The 17,728-nt window shown below is 45.9% G+C and overlaps 1 protein-coding gene across 1 annotated transcript in view; it reads left to right on the forward strand.

The window, feature by feature from the left end:
• The window catches only part of LOC138491602 (E3 ubiquitin-protein ligase ARIH2-like), a 217,902-nt gene that overhangs the window by 174,376 nt on the left and 25,798 nt on the right, over window positions 1-17,728 (forward strand). Inside the window, exon 3 of the mRNA XM_069618207.1 lies at window positions 5,388-5,567. Coding sequence (XP_069474308.1) covers window positions 5,388-5,567 — 180 coding nt within the window. The remainder of the gene's footprint in view (window positions 1-5,387; window positions 5,568-17,728) is intronic.

The raw sequence follows: 17,728 nt of genomic DNA on the forward strand, positions 1-17,728 counted from the left end.
TGCATTCTATCGCTAGGTGCGGTGGATGTGAGAGGTCAGTGTAAATGTGCGCAGCAAGGAGGGTGGACTCTGAGTCTGCATTCTGGCTGCCATGCCGCTTGTGTAGAAGATCATGTGTGTAGCTAGCCGGGTATAGCTACGTTCTACTAGGCTGTTGAGGTGTTTTTGGAAGAAATGTAGGTATGTGTGCAGCTAGGCCGAATTGATCGAGGGGTGTAACATCTTTCTATTGTTTGTTGATGTAAACTGAAGAGTGAGCATATTGGTAGGAGTGAGTGTCTGTGGAGGCTTAACTTGGCCTAACTGTATTTATAATAAACCTTTATTTTTTATAATACTTCTGGTTGTGTTTCTGGTGAACCCTTGGTATACTAGTTCTTTGTACCTTCCTACAGCCCTCTCTCCCTACTAAGATAAACCTGGCTGCTCTGCCTATGCTACCATATGCTCAGGTGGTACAGCCTTATACTGAGGTGGAGTTTTGTACTGTCCCAGTTGTATGGTGTTACTAAGCCCTTACTGGGACTTCAGAAAAACTGTCCTAAAAGGAAGACAGCCAGGAGTAAGCCAACACTTCTCATTCAAACCCCACCAGGGACAGCAAGACCTCTGAGCAATCAAAACCCAAAGCAACAATCCGAAAATCCACCTAGGGGGCAAAGGTCAGACAGACCACAAAAGTAGCAGTCTGCTTGAGCACCGTGGGAGCATGGCAGTGGGCAAGGACAGAACCAGAGGAGCCAACCCCCCCTCCTTCCATATACAAGAGGAGGAAAGGAGATGGCCTCCTTTAAAGAGACATGTACTTTTGTTTAGACACTGGAGGATTGTTTATTGAACTTTGTGTTTTTCATTAGCATGACCTTGGCAACCTTTGTGTTAGACCTTTAGAAGACTGGGCATTGCTACAATGACCCCCTTTGGAACAAAAGGGAAGACTCCTTTCCCTTTGAGTTGTTGATTAGGGAACCTGTGGTCCTTATCTCGATGTTAGAGGTGGACACGTTGGGGAATATTACCCAGCACTTTACTCTGGCCACGACTACCATTCTGGCACTCCTAATTACGTTTGAACCACAACCTGGCTTATTATGTATAGCTGTGAATAAACACTTGAAACTTATTTTTTAGTCTGTCTCTATTTCTGACAACACAAGTAATGAGGTGGCGAGTGCACAACGGCCTCACCACAGAAGGTTGAGCCCTCATAGATCAGTTTCCTCAAACTCAGCAACACAGATGCAGAGTTCCCTGTGGTTCTATGCAGTTTCCCCCATTGTTACATTTTATTTCGGTGCCACTCGACTGATACAATGAAGATATTTAAACTGGGTTGCAATATTTGGCAATGTCCCCTAGGTCTACTTCATACATTTAAGTGTACTTATGTGTAACATCAGCTTCCTCTAGATTCTTCAAGGAGATTCTATAGTGGGCATAAAGCAATGTTTTTCTTTTGGACATTCGCCCATCTGAAAAATACCTCCCACTAAGCATGTCATCTGCATTATCAGGTGTTGACTCTCAGCCCTCCCCAAATCCTTCCCAGAATGCTCTAGAATTGCACAGTTCTATTTGACCAGCATTTCTCTTTTCAGTGTCACATCTATGTGTATGCTTATTTATTCATAGAGCACCCCGGGTCCAGTGAAACTGTGCAGGCCAATCCTCAAATCAAGTACTCACGGAACATACAGGTCATAGTCAAAGACTTGGCTCCACATCTCCAGGATTCCCAAAAGGGCTGAGCTCCTTTCACTGCAGATGCCTCACAGTTCGGAATCAGCGCCAAACCATGCAGTGCCTCCTCTACTGCCACCCCTGCGCCAGTGTGACAAAGGTGCCAAACTCTGCATGAAGAGCAAGCCTGGTGGGAGGTTTGGGATTGCCTACTCATTCTCTGCTTTACATGCTAGGTGCCCTCCAGAAATGCTCTCCAGCCCGCATACTCGTCCTCCACTAGCCAACTGCTGTGAGCGCCCACTCAGCCCAGCCTCCACTATTTGGGGTCCCTTCTGCATTTCTCCCAGTTACTATGTGAAAGGTGACCTCCTGGTCATCGTCACAAATAATTGGGAGTGATATTGCCAGGTGCTCCAAGCTGGAAAGTTTACCACATCATTGGGATGGAACAAACAAACAAGGACTACATCTCCCAGAACCCCCTTCTCTAACAAATGGAAGTCCCAGAGCAGATCAGGAAACTAAACTACAGATTCATAGGAAGGAAGACTGGGGAAATCTGGCGCTTACAAGCCCAAAGAAGAACATTTTTTAACCTGTAAGGACAATTATGGGAGCCTTGCATCACTGTCCCATTCAACAACCAGGTTGACTTAGAAATACAAAATTCTCCCCTGTGCAACAACCAGACACACAGAAAGTATTTCTTCTCTTCCCCACACAAGAAGAAGACTCATGTTTTCCCCACAGCTGCATCCATTGAAGAGTCTTCTGCAACCATTACTGCCATTAAAATGAATGGGAAAAACACCCACATCAATTAAAATGTAGCTGCTTTTCATACTCGAGATTCCAAAGAACTTTGTAACACAAACTAACTTGCAGAGTACAGGAGACAGCCAGATCAGACAACACAATGGTTAGGTAGTGCAGCCATAAAGGAGGATTGTGGACATCAACCCCATCAGAGCACCTCACAGCGACATGCTCAAAAGAAATCGAGAATGCCGGCCTTCCTATTTAAAGACTCCTATCCCGAATTCAGTAATAGAAAGGATCCCTGCCACTGAGCATGCCCAAATAGACGACCAGACCTTTCGAGACACTCAGAGAGAAGCGTTTTAATCTAGGCTGTATATAAGGGCCTGTTCCCAGGACAGCAGTGGAAGGGTTGGCAAGTTATAATACAAAGGCACTGGATAAGGGCTGGAGAAGACCAGGACTGTGGAGTGGATGAAGGGCCCAGAAAGGGTAATGATTTGGAAGCAGCCTGAAAGTTCTGAAAGGTGGATGAGGTTGAAGGAGGTTGGAATGCAAACTAAAGCATGGAGAGTGGGAAGAAGCAAAACGCAGAGAGGGAAAAAAGTTAAACTCACAGTGTAGAAGGTAGATAGTAAAACCTGGCCAGAGGAAGTAGGTAAAACCCTGAGAGTGTAAGAATGTAAAACTTGGAGAGTTGAAGGATGATAAAAAGAGAAAATCAATGGAATGGAAGAAGCAGGAGAGAAAAAGCATCTGTAGAGGACAGGAAGAGAAAAGAGAAGAATTCCGAAGAGAAGGAGAAGAGGGGGAATGGGGCACTTTAACCCGAGGAGAGGAAAAATAATAAGTCGGGCACCTTATCCCCAGGAAAGAAAGATAAAGGCTGTGAATGTAAACAGGTAGAAGCTGTGACCCGTTAAAAGGCCGTACAATTAAAAGGAAAGACTGCAACCAAAGAGAAGGTGGGGAGAGACAAACCTGAATCGCAGGCCAAAGAGAGTGGAATGTGAAGAAGCTCTTAACAAGCAGGGAAACTGGAAGAGAAAAGGCTGAACCCGTGGCCTAGGAAAAGACACACGAAGGGAAAACTGACTCTCCAGCCAAGGGAAAGCTGGAAAAGTGGCTAGGACACTAATCCAAGGAGAAGATCAGCAGAAGGTCAAATGGGAAGTGGCCTGGGAGAAGATGACATGTTTGTAAAGATCATTTAAAGTTCTAACCATCTGGACAAAGCAAATAAACTATGGTAAAGGAGACGGCTGTGTCTGAATTATTTGTAATGCCTTGTTACATACAGCACATTACCAGAACAACTATTATCATCTTGCATAGCCTTCATACATTCTCAACATGGTCACTCTTTTGGATGAGATTACACTGCTACTGACCCCTCTTTCTTTCGCCTGGACAGTTGCCAGGTTATGTACTTTGGACTCCCTGGAAAGTCTTTCACAAGTCTTTCATTAGTACAAAGCTTTGTGGGACAAGTGCTTTTGGTAATGTGTAAGGGAAAGCATGTTTTCCATTTTCTCCCAACTCTCCACTGCCCCAAATTCCGCAGAGAATCACATTTAAGAACCTCAGTTATAGCTACTTAACATGCATCAACATTTCTGGGATCTCTTAAGCTCCTGCTTGTAGCCTAGAAGGGTCTAGTTAGCTTAACACAAACAGAAGCCAAGGGCTCCCTAGTCTAACTTGTGCCAAACAAACATTAACTCTTTGTGTTTGGGAAGGTGCATAAAAGAACACTAGGACACTTAAGGTTAGAAGGATTTTAAAACATAATCGGCCATACAAAATGGAGACACAGTTATAGTTTGCATCACGTGTGACATTTATATATGCAACCTACTATGCTCTGGCTGTGTGTTCCTCAGAGGTAATTCTGGCTTACTTGGTGATGCCTCATTCCTAAGTGCTTCCTTTAGCTCCTGCCCATCAAATATATATTTCTATCCCTGCCTAAAAAAAACTGGTGAAATGAGAATATTTGCCCCCAACTTTCTCCAGGTCCTTTCCTCTTACTCATAAACTATATTTTAAGAGGGGATCATGCATGGGTGGCGTGTTTACTGACCCTCTGTAATACGTTTGCTTCCAATGTAGGTGCCTGCTCCTTACAGTGCTTTACAAAGTCATTTGAACCTTCCATTGCTGCCAAGCATTAATGAACTTTATTTAACTTGTCTATTTGCCTCTCTTTTTCATTTGACTCTACATTGAGTAGGCCCTTTAAAACCCGGTATCGGTGCCTCTGATTTTAGTCTGCTGACCTTCCATGGTAGCAGGTTGGTGGGAAATGAACCACTCCGCACATTATCATTTTGCAATAGGCCACTCACCTGATTTTGGAGTATGTGCCTTAGTTGGTCCTGCATTGCTCTGACTTTTATTGCTTGAGGTTTATTGACATTGTTTTATCACCATTAGAAATTTAGACTGTAAGTTAATGTTGATGACCCGCGCACTGCCAAAATCGGATTCTCTTTGATACAATAAAGGTTAATAAGAAATAGTCGCAAATGTTCTTCAAAGTTATGCTTTCTAGTTTAATAATATGATCAAACTAGCAAGCATAACTTCGAAGAACATTTACGACTATTTCTTATTAACCTTTATTGTATCAAAGAGAATCAGATTTTGGCAGTGCGTGGTTCACCAACACTAACTTACAGTCTAAATTTCAAATTTTGAGGTTGTTGGGGTACTACCGCCCAGTGCTGGAAACGCAGGCAGCCTACGTAATAGATCAAAGGGAACAAACGCTCCCACAAGACGATCATGACCCTATCTTATTTTAAACCATTGTTTTATCATCAAGTGGCATCTAGAATCAATAGTTCTTATAGGGCTCTTAAGGTCCTGATATTTGCAGATTAATTCTGACTTTTCCCATGTATCAGATTTATATAACATGGCTCGGCCTTTTGCTTTTTTAGGGTAAAACCAACTTTCACTGCCCTGCTCTTATGGAAGATGGTGCATATTGCAAGAAGGAATGGAAGCTTGCCATTATCCAGAGTGTTGCAATGAACACTAAGGAAGGACTGAAAGGAATGCATGACCTTGAAGAAAAACTGGCGACACTCACTGCCAAGAAGTATTGTGAATATAAAGAGGTGAGTGCTCTGTTGTAGCCATAGGTCTGTGTGCTTATTTTCTTATTGCCACTAAAGATATGTCATCTATAGCTACTGCCCCTCCCTCGACTCAATACCGCCCTGGTGAGAAACATTACTCCCTGAGGCAACCGTACCGGCCATATCCCAGACATGTACAGCAGAATATGAACAAGATCTAAGCTAAAGATGGCACGAATAAACACACTTACAGTGAAACAACACATGTGCATGCATAAGACTCAAAGCAAATGTTCACACGACATGAAGAAGGGAAATAGGTCAAATATGCATTTATACACAAAGAATATTAATGCAGCATCCATAAGACATGAAGAATACTATAAGCTGAATGCAGCCTGAACGACACACGTATATAGCTCAATAACATAGAAAATGACAGCCATGGGCAGCCATCTTTTCCAAAATGGAACCCACAGTACGCTGCTAAATGAAAGGCCTCAAGGCTTCACAAGAACTGAAAATGCTGATTTACAGAAATACAGATCCGTACAGAGGTCAGACAGTAGCTATTTAGACCAACCCAAGGTTACTGAGAAATTAAGGAGGGTCCTGGACCTTTCAGAGAGAACAAAAGATAACAACTCCCAAGCCACAAGCCATATTTTCGTAGATTAATTAGAAGAACAACCAGCCTTTGTAAGCCAGGTGCAGGATAAATATAGACCCAATGACTCCATGAAGAATGGATCATGAGTGTCCCCAGTGGTAGAGAAAACCATAACACTTGCGCTAATATTAGCTAAAATCCCAATAAATGCAGAGTGAAATAATTCAAAATGCGGTCTCATCACATGTGACCCATAATTGAAGAATACTGTCTATTCAAATACTGTCTATTCATTAGCAACGGACACAGATAGGACACCTGCCCTACTCCTCACGCATATTCACAGACACGAAACAAGTCTGTGGACCTCTCTCCCCCCAACTTGTGTCTGGCTCATGTCTTGACGACCTGTCAATTGTCCAAGATTGGTCAGTAGAAAGCCAACCAATCAAAACCCCCATGCTAGACTGCCCAGTACGTGTTATGCCAACCAATAGAGATTGTAGAGGTCCTTTTATGACCTCCTTCTTCCTCTCCATATCACACCGACTTTCCTTTCTCCTGACCACCTTGCTCCCACCTCTGCTCTTCTGCTACTCTCCTCCGCCTTCTCCTATTTTCTCCAACAACTCTCTCCAGCACTCTTTCTCTGATCACCCATATATCATCCCTTGATACACCTCTGATGCTTCCAGGAAATATAGTGACTTGGCATGAGCATGTGGGCCTCCAATGCCTAACCATTGTCAAGTTTGGGTTATAATTGTGCTGAGACCCTGATAGGTTGAACGATTTTTGTTGCTCACACTTTGTGGCTGGCCCGGATACTGGACCCATGGATAAGCAACCCAAGACTTTGTTAAGGCCATCTGCCATCTTGGATCTGCATTAATTAATTGTCTCAATGAGTATTGCTTCTTCGGAGTTCCACAATCTAGCTGTACAATCACCAGTACTCTGCAGTGAATTGGTATGTAAAATCCTTGATGTGCTTTCATCTGCATCTGCCACTTGGGTGTGCAAAGCAGGCTGTTTGGTGCGGATGCTTTAATCTTCTAGCACCAGCATTCTGATAGCAGCACTTTTTTGGTGGCTTGGGAAAGGTACACCCCCGTGGCTTGGTGGCTCTGACACAGCTCTCTGTTTATTAAAGCCTTCTCTTCCAACATGTGTTCTGGGAGATGGGGTGCTGTAACAGTTCCCCGGGGGCATACTCTGAGGGTAAGGGGGTCATAGTCTCTTAAGTCGATGGGTTAGCTTGTTTAGGTTCAGAGTCCTTCCAAAGGCTTCTGGGGCATAATGTGTGTCATTTTGCTAGGCCCCTACCACACACCCAAGGAATGGAGGAGTCAATTCAGGATGCTAGATCTGTATCTGTACAAAGCAGTCCAATCACTCTGAATTCATAGGTAAAAAGGTTTGGCTCTTGTGTAGAACACTCTACTATTTCTAAACCTTCCAATATACCAGTGCTGGGCATAATGAATGAATCTGGCCACCTGGCCTTGCATACACTGTTCTACATCCAATGTGCAATCCTCCCTGCCAACTGCCTCGCTTTATTGCCATTGGCAAATCAGACCAGACATTAGTGAGGGTTGTCACAAAGCTGAGTGGGATCAACACACATAGATCTCAGGGAGGGTTCTTGCCGATGCTTTATTTGAAGAAAAATAAAACGTGTATGAGCCAACTTATCAATGCTAAAACCCCTTCACTCTCTTTAGCTCTCCTTCAGCTCTTTACAGCGAAGAATTCTTGGGGCCGACTGCCGGGTTGCAAGTGATACAACAGTGGGCTAGTCTCCATGTTCCTTAGACGTGAAAGGAGTCAGGGATGGAATTCCCCTTTTCCTTGTTCCAAATAAAAGGGTAACCAAATAGCAGGAAGGCTTCTCCTTCAGTTCCCACAAACTCAAATCAAAAGAACGTTCTTCTCCTTAAGTCCCTATGCAGGCATTCTAAAAGAAAGTTCTTGGAGTTCAACATTCACGCATATATGGGCACCTATCTGGCAATCAATGTGAGGTTTTCAGTCACTCACAGGCTCGGGTGTTTACATGACCATGCTTTCCTTTCCATATGCAATTAGCATGTGATTTTCTCTTTCTGTACCTTCTTATTAGAGTCCTATTACAGTGGTTACACGTTGTTGTCGTCCAGATCTGGACAACCACCGGAGAGAGGCTGGAGGACAGCTACCTTAGGTTCCCAAGATCTCTCCTTGGTGGTTTAACTGTGCTTGGGGATTGACTTCTAGCTGTAACCCAGGAAATGTCTTTCCTCCAAATGGCCCTCCTTCTGGCTACTTTCCTTGCACCTCCTTAACTGTCTCGTACCTCTGGGACCCTCTACTGTTACCCTATATCTTTCACTTTTATACATTTCCAGAATCTGGAGAAGGATGAATTTCTGAGAGCGATCTCCCACGGCAACCTCAGAACTCAGGGTATTAAAAGGCACAAGAAATCATGGTTAAAAGGGAAAACAGAAAGTTAGCCATTGGCCAGTGTGCCTCCCAGGAGGAAACATTCAGATGGAAGTCTTACCAGGTGAATCCTGCACACTGGAAAACATACACGAAGTACACATCTCAACTCCACTACTTTGAAAATGCTCAAAAACCAATTCCAAGATAAGGTGTCCCCAAATATTGGCCCTGCTCACGGAGCTGTGAGGAAAAGGGGAGAAGTGAAAAACAAGGACTGCCTTAGAGTTTAAACAGGCAAAATACATTTAATGACAAATTCTTACACACACCTGAAAGACATCGAAGAGGAGAAGTCCTAGCAGGAGGGAGTCAGGTTCCTGTGAAGAGGGCAGTAATTGACAGACGTTTGTGGGGGTATGGAGTAAGTGGTGGTGCAGAGTATGATTGGTGAGACAAGTGGAAAGGAGGAGGCTAGTGTGAAGGAAGCTGGAATAGGCACGAAGGAAGGAGAGGAGGTGACTTGGAGGAAAGGAGAATCAGTGTCTAGGAATAAATGAGTGGGGGGGGGAATGTGGGAGAAAAGTGAGGAGGTTGGAATCATCAGATGACGATTGGTAGATAAAGAGCGCTCAGCGTCCTCCACGCATGAGCGTGCTACAGATTCAAGATGGCGGCAGGTCCATTTGATAGTTGAACATGTGAAAGCACGCACAAGTGAGCATGTTCTGACTAGGGCATACAATTGTCTGGGGCACCAATGGAAAAGTGGGCCACTGTTGCAAATGCAATTAATTCCTTTTGTGACAGACTGTTTGAATAGTACACAAGGGTGAGTTTTTTTTAAATAAAAATGTGATGCAAATTGTGCATTTTACAGATATTTATTCAGCAGCACTGGTCAAAGCCGCGTAGTGAAGTGACTCATCAAAATGGCCCACATTGGCCAAAAAAGTGGACCTCTTGGACAACAAAATGGGCCCGCACCAGCATTTTGCATTTTTGGTTCGGGCATTGCCCTGTTGCCCTATAGGTCAGTCCCAGCCTGCAAGTGAGGCAACAATCCTGAAAATCGAATTTCGGTTTTTGTAGAAATCCCAATGCAAAACATGTTTTATTTAAGCAATTAATTTGCGCATAAGAATAGTGATAGAATGTTGTCAAATATGGCACAAGTGTTCAGTTTTGGCCAGATCCGCCGTATGCCAAATTTGGCAGACTATCATGAATGAGAAGAAAGGTTGCGGGGAAAACGTGTTTTCATTTTCCAGTGTAAAGTGCTTTGCAAACTTAACTATGCTACTGGTTATGGTGGGTCTAAAAAAATTATTTAAAAAATCCTTCTACCTCAAATGTTAGACTAGCCATTTCCGATAACAAGCACAAGTGTACGTGCCACAAGAAGCCCTCATCATCAATGCATTGTATGCATTCATATTAGCTGGAAAGCATGTATTGTTCCCTGAGAAAAAAAAGTGTCTTCTCACATGGAGCAACATGTATTGCTCGTGGTTCAGAACTGGAAGTGAACTTCCATGGCTATCTACTGGATAGTGCTGTGACATGTGTGCTTGTTTGCTGAAATGGCCTAATTCCACGGTCAGCGGTAGCGGCCGTGTAGTCATGGTTAAGTTGCTCAACTCATAGGAAGAGAACTTTTTTTTTTTCAACACTTGTTTTTAATGTTTTTGTAAGAATAAAGAATAACACAAAATAGAAGAGAAACATACAGCTTCTGACAAGAAATCGGATCTAAGGTGACATTGAAGCTTTGTTTCAACAAAACTAGTAAAACAGTAGAACTGAAGTCTTTTTCAACACTTGTTTTTAATGTTTTTGTAAGAATAAAGAATAACACAAAATAGAAGAGAAACATACAGCTTCTGACAAGAAATCGGATCTAAGGTGACATTGAAGCTTTGTTTCAACAAAACTAGTAAAACAGTAGAACTGAAGTCCGAAAAGGAAACAGTGGGAGGGGTGACACAGGGACCATCAGTTTTCACAATAAGCTGTATCGGGAGTCTCTTTTTTGTTGCAATATCTTAGGGCGGGGGGGGGGGCGTACCCTAGGCCTGAGTTCGCTTTGCGGCTAAGGAGGCGGGAGCTTTGTCAGTGTTGGGCTCCGGCTTGGCCTCAGGAGTGTGTGTCTGTTTCGACTCCGTCGGGTGTCCTTAGTTGAGTTTCTCCATCCATCGCAAGGTTGGGGCCTGTCTTGCCACTCCTGGGAATTGCTGTGTGTAGTCTAGGAATGGGGCCCAGATTTGGTGGAATTTGCTTCTGTTGTCGAAGCACATAGCCGTGATGTTTTCTGCTGCAACTATCTCCCAGCATTTGGCCCAGCACATTGGGATTGATGGGCCCTCGGGGTGTTTCCATAGACTGGCGATTGATATTTTTGCTGCCGTTAGGAGGTGTGAACAGTGATCCCCTAGGCGACCGGTTAGCGGGAATCGTCCTTCGCCAGGCTGTCGCCCATAGCAGGACTACTCCAGTGTCCCACGGGATTGTGAGGCCTGTGATTAGTTTGATTTGGTCGAGGACATTCCTCCAGAATTGGGCTGCTTTAGGACAGGCCCACAGTAGATGGTATAGTGTGCCTTTGTTTTAGCATCCTCTCCAGCAGTGTAACGAGATGGAGGGGTTGCATTTGTTGAGAATCTCTGGGGTACAATACCATCTGCAACACACCTTGAAGGCTCCTTCCTTGTTGGTTATACATTTGGAGCTTTCGTGTACACGGCACCAGATACGGTTCCATTCTGCCGAATCGATCTCTCTGCCTATGTCCTTTTCCCATTTTATCATGTAGGGCTCCTTCTTGTTTGGGTCAGTTTTATCTAGCAGTCTGTACAGGGTGGCCACTTTCCCTTTGGGGGGGTGGCAGTGAGAGTTCTCTCTCGGGCTGATAGTTCTCTACTTCCACCTTGCTTCACTCCTTTGCTTGACAGCCAATGCCTAAATTGTGCGTATCTGAACCTTTCAGTTTCCGGGACCTGGAATTTAGTCTTGCAGGCTTCAAAGTTCAGCGGATCACCGTTTTTGAAGAAGTCTGCAATGACGCAGAATCCCCCTGTTTTCCACTTGTTGAAGCTGTTCGGGATAATGCCTGGGGGAGAAGTCTGGGTTGTCCCAGATGGGGGTGAAAGGGCCTATCGTGGTTCTGCGGTTCCATTGGCGGGCTTCTTTCTTCCAGCTTGTCACCGTATTCCTTGTCGCCGTCAGTGGCTCCTCTTTAGTGAGGTAGTCTGGACTTCTATGTGTGGTAGGCATTCTATCGGCGACTGGCACCAATTGTCCTCCAGTGTTAGCCAACGAGGTCGAGGGTCCTGTAGTTTCCATGCAAAGGCATGGGAGAGCTGGGCCGCGAGGCAGTATCTGTCGACGTCTGGGACCCCTAGGCCACCCATCACGGTGCCTCGGAGCATTATGCGTCTTGGTATCTGCAGCTTCTTTCCTTCCCAGACGTATTTTAGAAGGTCTGCCTGTAGCTTTTGGATGGCTTTCTTTTGGACCGTTACTGGGAGGGCCAGGCAGTGATATAGTAGTCTTGGGATTAAGTTAATTTTTACGGCAGTGATCCTTCCGAACCACGAGATTTCCTGCTTTTGCCATCTGGCTACATCCTTTCGGAGTTCTGCGAATAGTGGGTGGAAATTTGTTTTGTAGATTCTTTCCGTTTTATTTGGCATTTGGACTCCCAGATAGGTGAGGTGCTGCTTTGCCCATGGGATCGGGTATTTGGCCCCCAGGGAAACGCTGCGTTTCTTCTGCACGTTGATACTCATTACTGCTGATTTTGTGAAGTTTACCTGAAATCCTGCTGCTTCTTTGAACTTTTGTAATTGCTGCCAGATTGCTTGCATGGATTCTTCTGGTTGAGTGGCTGTCAAGAGTACGTCATCTGCATAAAGGGCTACTTTGTAGGACTCTCCACCGACCGGGAGTCCGTGGATCACTGGGTTTGCTCGTATTCTGTCTGCGAAGGGTTCCATAGAGAGCGCGAATATGAGGGGGGATAAGGGGCAGCCTTGCCTAGTGCCTCTTGTGATGATGATCTCTCGGACTTGCTCCCATTCACTCTGAGGTGTGTGGAGGGGTGTTAGTAGTTAGATAGGATCCATTTGGAGAATTTTGGGCCGAATTTTTAATGACTTAGTGTTTCCTTGATGTAGCCCCAGTCCAGCATATCGAAGGCTTTATGTGCATCGAGTGACATGATTACCAGTTCCGACCCCATTCTATTAGCCGACTCAATTATGTTGATTGTTCGCCTGATGTTTTCGTGTGTGCTGCGGCCCGGGATGAAACCAGTTTGGTCCGGGCGAATTATGCTTGGGAGAGTCGGTGCTAGTCTATTCGCCAGGATCTTTGCAAACAGCTTGGCATTGTTGTTTAGCAGGGTGATGGGTCTGTATGAGGTGCATTGGGCCCGGTCTTTCCCTGGCTTTGGAATGAGGACTGTCACTGATTCTTCCATTGATGGGGTTGTGGAGCCCGTCTCGAGGAAAGAGTTGAATAGAGTTGCTAGCTGGGGGGACAGAAGTTGTTGGTGTATTTCTTGTAAAACTGGGCAGTAAAGCCGTCCGGACCCGCAGCCATGTTTTTCTGTGTGCAAATCATTTCACCTACTTCCTCCGCTGTGATTGGGCGTTCCAGTGTTTCCAGTTGGAGGTGTGGCGGTGCTCCTTGGGCGGGTGCCAGGAAGCTCAGCTGCACCAGTTTGGATGTTGGGGGTCCGGACATGGTTTCTCTGTGATTTTGTGCCATGAGTTCGAGGATGTCCGGCTTTGTATAGCGTAGGTTGCCGTTCGGATCTGCCAGGCATTGGATGTTATTCCGTGAGCGTACTTTTTTCAGCATTTGCACCAGGAGGCGGCTTGCTTTGTTGCTGTTTAGGTAATAGAATTACTTTGTGTAGGACAGGGCCTTGGCTGAGCGGTCCGCCAGGTGCATTTCTAATTCAGATTTCGCTCTCTTGAGTTCCCGGCCGGTAGCCTTGGTGTTTTTGAAGGTATCCTCCAGTTCCTTGACCCTTTTCTCCAGCTTGTCTTGCTGTAGTTGGTTGAGTCTCTTGAGCCTCGATGTGCAGTTGATCGCTACCCTGCGGATCACTGGTTTCATGGCGCCCCAGATGATTGCCTTTGAAGTGTCATCGGTCGAGTTCTCCGCGAAGTAGTTTGAAAGTGCCTCGGCTATTTCCGTTCTACAAGCGACGTCCGCCAGGGTTTGGTCTTGTAGTTTCCAGATCCATCAGGGCGCTTCTGGCATTCCCAGGGTCCGCAGGCACATAACGATTGGAGCATGATCTGAGATGGCTCTCAGGCCAATCTGGATGTCTTCTATGCAGAGGAAGAGCTCGCTAGAGGTCAGTAGTAGGTCGATTTGTGAGTGGCCTCTGTAGACGTGTGAGAAGAATGAGTAGTCCCTTTCCTTCTTGTTGAACAGTCTCCAGGCGTCTATGGTTCAGGTTTCCCGCAAGAACTCCGCCATGGCCAGTGCTTTGGTGTAGTCCTCCCTAGTTGGAGGGAGTGTTTTGTCCAGGTCATCGTCTGGTGTTAGATTAAAGTCTCCACTGATTAGAAGTTGACCCTTGGAGAATGCCGCCACCACTGGTAGCAGACTGCGGAGAAAGCGGTTTTGGGTGCTGTTCGAGCAGTAAATCACTGCAAGGGTGATGGGGATGTCGACGAGGAGGCATTTCAGTAGTAGGTAACGACCTTCTGGATCCCTTTTGATTGTGATCTGAGTCAATGGCAGGTCGCGGCTGAGGAGAATGGCCACACCTCTCTTTTTCTGGCCGGAGGAGGCGAAGTTTTGGGTAGCGGAGAGGGAGAGCACTTTTTAGGCAGCTTATAACTACGCTCCCCCTGGACGAAACCGCGCCAAACTTTGCAAAAAAAGTATATGTCCTGCTCTGGCAAGTTTGGTGAGGTTTCATCAAGTGGAGGCAAATTTATAGGGGGTCTCACTTTTTTTTCCCCATAAGCTGAACAGACAAAGATTTTGCTCACGCCTACAGCCCAAACTGCTGGACGGATTTTCACCACATTTGCAGCTGGAGCGGTTGGCTTGGTCCCGAAAGCGTGCTTTTGTAAATTTGGTGAAAATCCATCCAGTAGTTTTTTTTTAAATAGGAAACATGTAGGTGTCAATAAATGTGTGATAGCTGGCTCCGCTGCGTGGACCCATGTTTGGGAGAATTCTCTCTTTCGCCTGAATTTCTTAACCTAGTGAGTCCCCCAGTAGCTTTGCTGGATTTCTGGAGTTTGTTTTTTTCTCCTGCCAAGAGTGAGACTCTTTTTCTCCCACTCTTGGACATGATTTATGGTGTTCCTTTGACTGTTAATGTGTTTTATGGGCTATGGGGACCTTTACTCCATAGGGTCTCATGTGTTTTTACTATGTGTGTTACACAGCACCCTCCATGCCGTAACACAGGGGTGTCATAGTGACACCCCACCATAGACGCCATACCCTGGGACTGACTACTGTCTCCCAGGGCATGTAAAGTCACCATTGGCTTTACTAGTCCCAAATTATTAACAGAAACCAGTACAAACCATTATATTGTGGACGTACTGGTCGGGGCAATTCGATTGCCCCGGGGTCTGTTAGTCGAGGGGGCACATCTCCGTCCCCCCGATCGAGTTTTGGCTGGTGGCAGTGGAAACTACTTTTCATATTCGACCGCAAATATTTCCCTATGGGATTTTCCCATTGTTCGAGGCTACCAACTTTAATTATTTAATTCTCATAGCCTCGAACATACCGCCGGTTTATTTATTTAATATTAAGTCACTGGTTGGTATTTTTTGCCAAGACTCGATTCTAAAATGGCGTTTGTGTTCTCTTCTGTGACTCCAACCCAAGTCGAGCCCTTTGTTCCACTTTTTGGCGGGCTTCTCCACAGAAGCCTCCAAAAGTGGTGCCACTCTGTCTGGGTACCACAGGGGTGTGGGAGGGGGTTTAGGCCCCCTGGACTGAGTTACCTTGGTAACTGAAGTCGCACTCTTGTGTGATTGGCCCAAGTGGTGGGCCGGCCGGCTCACCACTTAGCATGTTTGATTGACAGCTAGGCTGAGTGAATGGGGGTATGCTGCATAAAAGCAGGGCTTTGGGGACTGGAACTTCAGAAGTCGCCACAGAACCTGAGAATCCGACGAGGGAGAAGCGGAGCCACCTACCATGACGACACCACCGGTGGAGCCCTGCGGAACCGACTCACCACTTCCCGACGACAGAGAAGATCTCCCGGCTGGAGAGGTTTGTTCCCCTGACTGGTGGGCACAACCAGTTTACCTTCTTTCTTCGCACCCCAGACCGGTTTATGGTCGAATTGCCCGTGCCAACCACCCCGGCAGCCGGATAGCCACTCACCACTGAACCGCGAATCAACGGACCGCTCCTTGTACCTGAGAAACTCCGCGGCTGGTTTCTTCCCTGGCAGTGCAACGGACTCCTGTCTTCCTCCCCGACGAGATCCTCTCTTCCCCCGGACGAAGCACCGACTTGCATCCGCTGCCAGGAACAACTGCCCCCGCTGGAGTGTTCTCACCACTTTAAGGTACCGTGTCCGCCAGGCCTCCCTTTCTAAAGATTGCTACAAGGTAATAATAACTCCTTAACCTTCTGGACTGGGCTGGCCGCCTTGACCCTCTAACTGGTCCCTCTCTTTGATCCAACTCCTTTTTGAACCATTACAAGACTTTTGTGCACTGCAACCGTGTGACCTTGGACACATTTCGTTTGGATCCTCTTAAGCGGATCTGGCCTACTGACTCTGAATTCCTAGTGTTACTTTGCCTTCCTCCCTTGTTGTGTTTGTGAAAAAGTGTTGGGATCTGTTTCAGTTTATTCTCTGCTTTTCTCTCCCTTTAAAAACGAATTATTAGAGTGCCATCTACGTTAAGTGCTCACCGCTGTCTGAAAATAAGTGGGAGTTTACTTAAGACCTGTCTAATATTCTTTTAAGGGAGTGTATATCTTTTAGTGACCGTGTTTTTGAATTGCTTACTATTAGTGCCTGTGTGTTTTTCTAGATGTGGTTTTAAATAAATCATTATATCTCTTTTACACCAAGCCCTGGTCAGTGTTTACTTGTTCCATTGTGTTCTCTTGACCTATTGTGAATACTCTGTATACTGACTAACTCTTCTTGAGGGAAGTCTGACTGCTCAGCCACAGCTACCAAGTGAATCTGTGTGGTACAGACTGCTACCAAGCGGGTTTACTGCCAAACACCTGTAGTCCTAAATCTTTTGCAGTGGTCCCAGAGGGAACTGCACAGGTTTCTGCCTAACAACTCCAATTTTCCCGCAGGGCCGCATGATGTCTGCGGACACCCAACGCAGCACCCAACACGTCTGCTGATTGGCTGGATGGAAAGCGTGATGTGCATCACATTTTTCTGAAACGCCTGCCATGTTATATCCGAGGATATCCGCGGAAAGCGCAGCGGCGAACAGGGCTGCGAAAATTGTTTTGGGGCATTTGGTGTTGGGAAGAGAGGCTGGAAAGAGTGGGGGTGTGAAATATGGTTCATGTGATGTATTTGTTTTGGTGGAAGAAGGCTGTGTTGTATCCGCGGCAGTTCACGGACACTGCACCAGTTCGCGGATAGGTCGTCAGGAAAGCAGCTTATCTGGTGACTGCAGGCAGGCTTCCTTACAGTAGGGCAGTGGAATGTAGATGATATGAGGATGTTTGTATAGGCTCTTTTATGCTGTGGTGGTTGTGGCAAGCTTCTGGAGGCCATGCAGCCAAGAGTCTTCCCACTCGTTGAAGTACTCTTAATAGTATGTGTAGAGAAGTGCACAGGGTATCAGGCGGCTGGCTTATTACACCCAAGAGTTTGCCCACTGGCTGCAAGTACTGTAATAGTATGAGTACAGAAGTGGACAGGGTGTGTGCAGTACAGACCAAACAGACATCTCAACAAACCGTACAGTCAGAAATAATGAAGAACGTCAAATCGTTCGCTGACACTATAGAAATGGCACAAGGAGCAAAGTGTACACTGTTACAACCAACCGTTACTCATTATGAGGGCAGAAAGCGCCCAACGGGATATCGGAACCATGAGATCACAGAAAATACAGAATATTCAATCCAAGCAGAGGAACAAAACACAGCACTTATGAATATGGGAAACACTAGCAGA

This window comes from Ambystoma mexicanum, chromosome 10, assembly GCF_040938575.1.
Source record: "Ambystoma mexicanum isolate Mex_15411 chromosome 10, UKY_AmexF1_1, whole genome shotgun sequence".
NCBI lineage: Eukaryota > Metazoa > Chordata > Amphibia > Caudata > Ambystomatidae > Ambystoma > Ambystoma mexicanum.